This window comes from Monodon monoceros, unplaced genomic scaffold (assembly GCF_005190385.1).
Source record: "Monodon monoceros isolate NGI ecotype Baffin Bay Population unplaced genomic scaffold, NGI_Narwhal_1 Contig3928_ctg1, whole genome shotgun sequence".
NCBI classification, from domain to species: domain Eukaryota; kingdom Metazoa; phylum Chordata; class Mammalia; order Artiodactyla; family Monodontidae; genus Monodon; species Monodon monoceros.
The window spans coordinates 1-2,544 of NW_021699840.1; the positions used below are offsets into that span (position 1 = coordinate 1).

At 64.2% G+C, this 2,544-nt stretch overlaps 1 protein-coding gene across 1 annotated transcript; it reads left to right on the forward strand.

Moving 5' to 3' along the window:
• Window positions 1-256: 256 nt before the first annotated feature.
• LOC114908946 (regulator of G-protein signaling 11-like) lies at window positions 257-2,223 on the forward strand (the record flags this gene model as incomplete). Its single annotated transcript, XM_029245787.1, has 7 exons — window positions 257-445; window positions 522-572; window positions 719-825; window positions 1,456-1,507; window positions 1,630-1,688; window positions 1,900-1,976; window positions 2,142-2,223. Coding segments are annotated over exons 1-7 (525 nt in total), but the record flags the coding sequence as incomplete, so codon positions are not given.
• Between the last annotated feature and the right edge of the window lie 321 nt (window positions 2,224-2,544).

Consider the following 2,544-nt stretch of genomic DNA (forward strand, 5'->3'; position numbering starts at 1 on the left):
CCCCCCCCCCACCCCGATTTCCCGACACGCGAGGCCGGGAGGGGCAGGAGAGGAGTGAGTGCGGGTGCACGCGAGTGTGGACACTACGCGAGCGCGCGAGTGTGGACGCGGGTCTGGGGCAATGGCACCGTGTGAGCGGGGTGGGGCGGCGGAGACCCCGGGGTTGGGGTCGCCGCTCGCTCGCGCCCCCCCTCGCCTCCGCGGTCAGCCACGGCCTGAAATCCCACCATCAGTGAGCGTTAATCTCCTTCAAGCACACTGATCCGGCGCATCCCGGGCTGTTCCGGGGCATCTGGATATGGGGGTGGAGGAGGAGGCCACCGCAGGCCCTCAACCTCCTTTGCCCAGATGGAGCGGATGGTCGTGAGTATGCAGGACCCCGACCAGGGCGTGAAGATGCGGAGCCAGCGCCTGCTCATCACCGTCATTCCTCACGCAGTGACTGGTGAGGTGTTGCAGGGGCGGGGAGGGGTGTGCCGGCCCTGCCTCGGCCTCCCCCTACCCCAGTCTCTGCTATGCAGGCAACGACGTCATGGAGTGGTTGATCCACAAGTACTGCATCACAGAGGAGGGTAAGGGGTCAGCCCGCTGCTCTTCCTGCGCCCCATACCCGGCCCTGGGGTCGCTGTGCTGATGGCCTAGTGCTGGGGCCAAGCCCACTGTGCTGGGGGACCCGGCTCGGCTCCCCCAACTAAGAATTCACCACCTTGCTCCCCAGAGGCCCTGCACCTGGGCACCCTCCTAGTGCGGCATGGCTACCTATACCCACTGCGAGACCCCTGCCACCTCGAGCTCCGGCTGGATGAAACGCCCTATAGGTTCCAGGTCAGGCTCAACTGAGAGCAGGTAGGACCCATCCCACCAGGCAGTGCCTTGGCAGAGACTCATGGAAGGGGTGGGGCTGGGGCAGGAGCAGGACCTGTGATGTCACCGCAGATCTTGTGGTCCACTGCCCCCTCCCCAAAAGGCCTGGACTGGAAGCGTCCCTGTGACAGAAAGACCAAGTTAAGGGGAGGGACCTTTAGCAGGGCCCCATAAGGGGTAGTACCTGCAGAGGACTCCACCAGCTTACCCGGGGTCCTTAGGCCCCAGCCCTGAAGAAGCGGCTTGAGGACAGGATCCCTGCACCCCAGTGTGCGTCCTCAATCATGATGGAGCCCCCCCTCCTGCCCTCCCTGGCCACACCAGGGACCCTGGCAGGGCCTGCCCTCAGTCCCCACCCCCCCAGCACTACAACTACCTCCTGGGCCTGGGCAGGGAGCCCAGAGTCAGTGAACCAAGCGCAGCTCGGTCCAGGTGGATGGAATGGTGGATGGTCAGCTGAGCCTTGGGACAGTGGGAAGATACCCCCCAGCCAGCCCAGTCTCCTCCCAAGGGAGCTGAGAGGGTGGGGGTGACTCTTGAGGCGGGGAAGGCCCAGAAGGTCACAGATACTTTGTCCTTGCACCACACCAGACGCCCTATTTCTGGATGAGCACCCTGTGGCCAGCCGCTGAGCTGGACTACGGTGAGTGAGGAGGGGTGGGCTAGCCAGGGACAAACTCCCAGGACTGGTGGCTGCAGGTGGGAATGCCACAGGGGAGGGGGAGCTGACATTGCTCCTCTGCAACCTGTGCCCTGTCCTTCCAGCCATCTACCTGGCCAAGAAGAACATCCGAAAGCGGGGGGGCCTGTTTGACCACGAAAAGGTGGGACACCCTCCCCACCCCTCCCAGGCTGAATCCAGCCAGAGGAACCCAGTCCCTACTTGTGGCCCTAGAGCACACAGCCCAGACCCCATGGTGATGTGGATACACAAGCACAAACACCCTAGGTGGTCTCAGAGGGGAGGTGGGGAGTCCACACCCCAGAGCTGGGCACCGGAGGGAGTTTCCCGCTGGAGACCTCAAAACTCCGCAGGAGCACTATGACCAGCTGCACAGGAAGATCAGCCACACGTGGGACCTGGTAGTGATGCAGGCGAGAGAGCAGCTGTGGTGAGACCACGCCCTGCATGCCCCGCACACCCCCAGCCCAGGCACTGGCAGCCCTGGGACCAGAAACAGCGCACCCAGGCTTGGCTGCCTGCCCAGCCCTCGGCCTGAAGTGGGGGGTGAGGTGGTGGGTACAGTGTCCCCCCAGCTCTGCCTACCCCCCCCCAGGGCAGCTAAGCAGCGCAGGAAGGGGGACAGGCTGGTCATCGCATGCCAGGAGCAGACGTACTGGCTGGTGAACAGGCCCCCGGTGAGCCCCTTGTGGGGGGTGGTCCTTGGACAGCAGCGGAGTCCTGCTAGCGGTCAGTGTGCCTCCTCAGGTGCTCACTGAGGAGGACCTGCTTTCTGACCCCTGGGAAGGACATGCTTTTAGGGATCCTGTCAGGTGACAGGAAGTTCTTTTTCTGTGGTTCATGAGAACCCAGAGGTCACAAGGCCAGGCCTGAGCTGCCCCCACCCACAGACTAGGACACAGCCGCTTCTCTCTGGGTCTAAGGAAGCAGAATGTGGGCACCTGAAGGCCCTGGGCGGGGTGGGGGGGGCACCTGAAGGCCCTTGGGGTGGGGGGGGG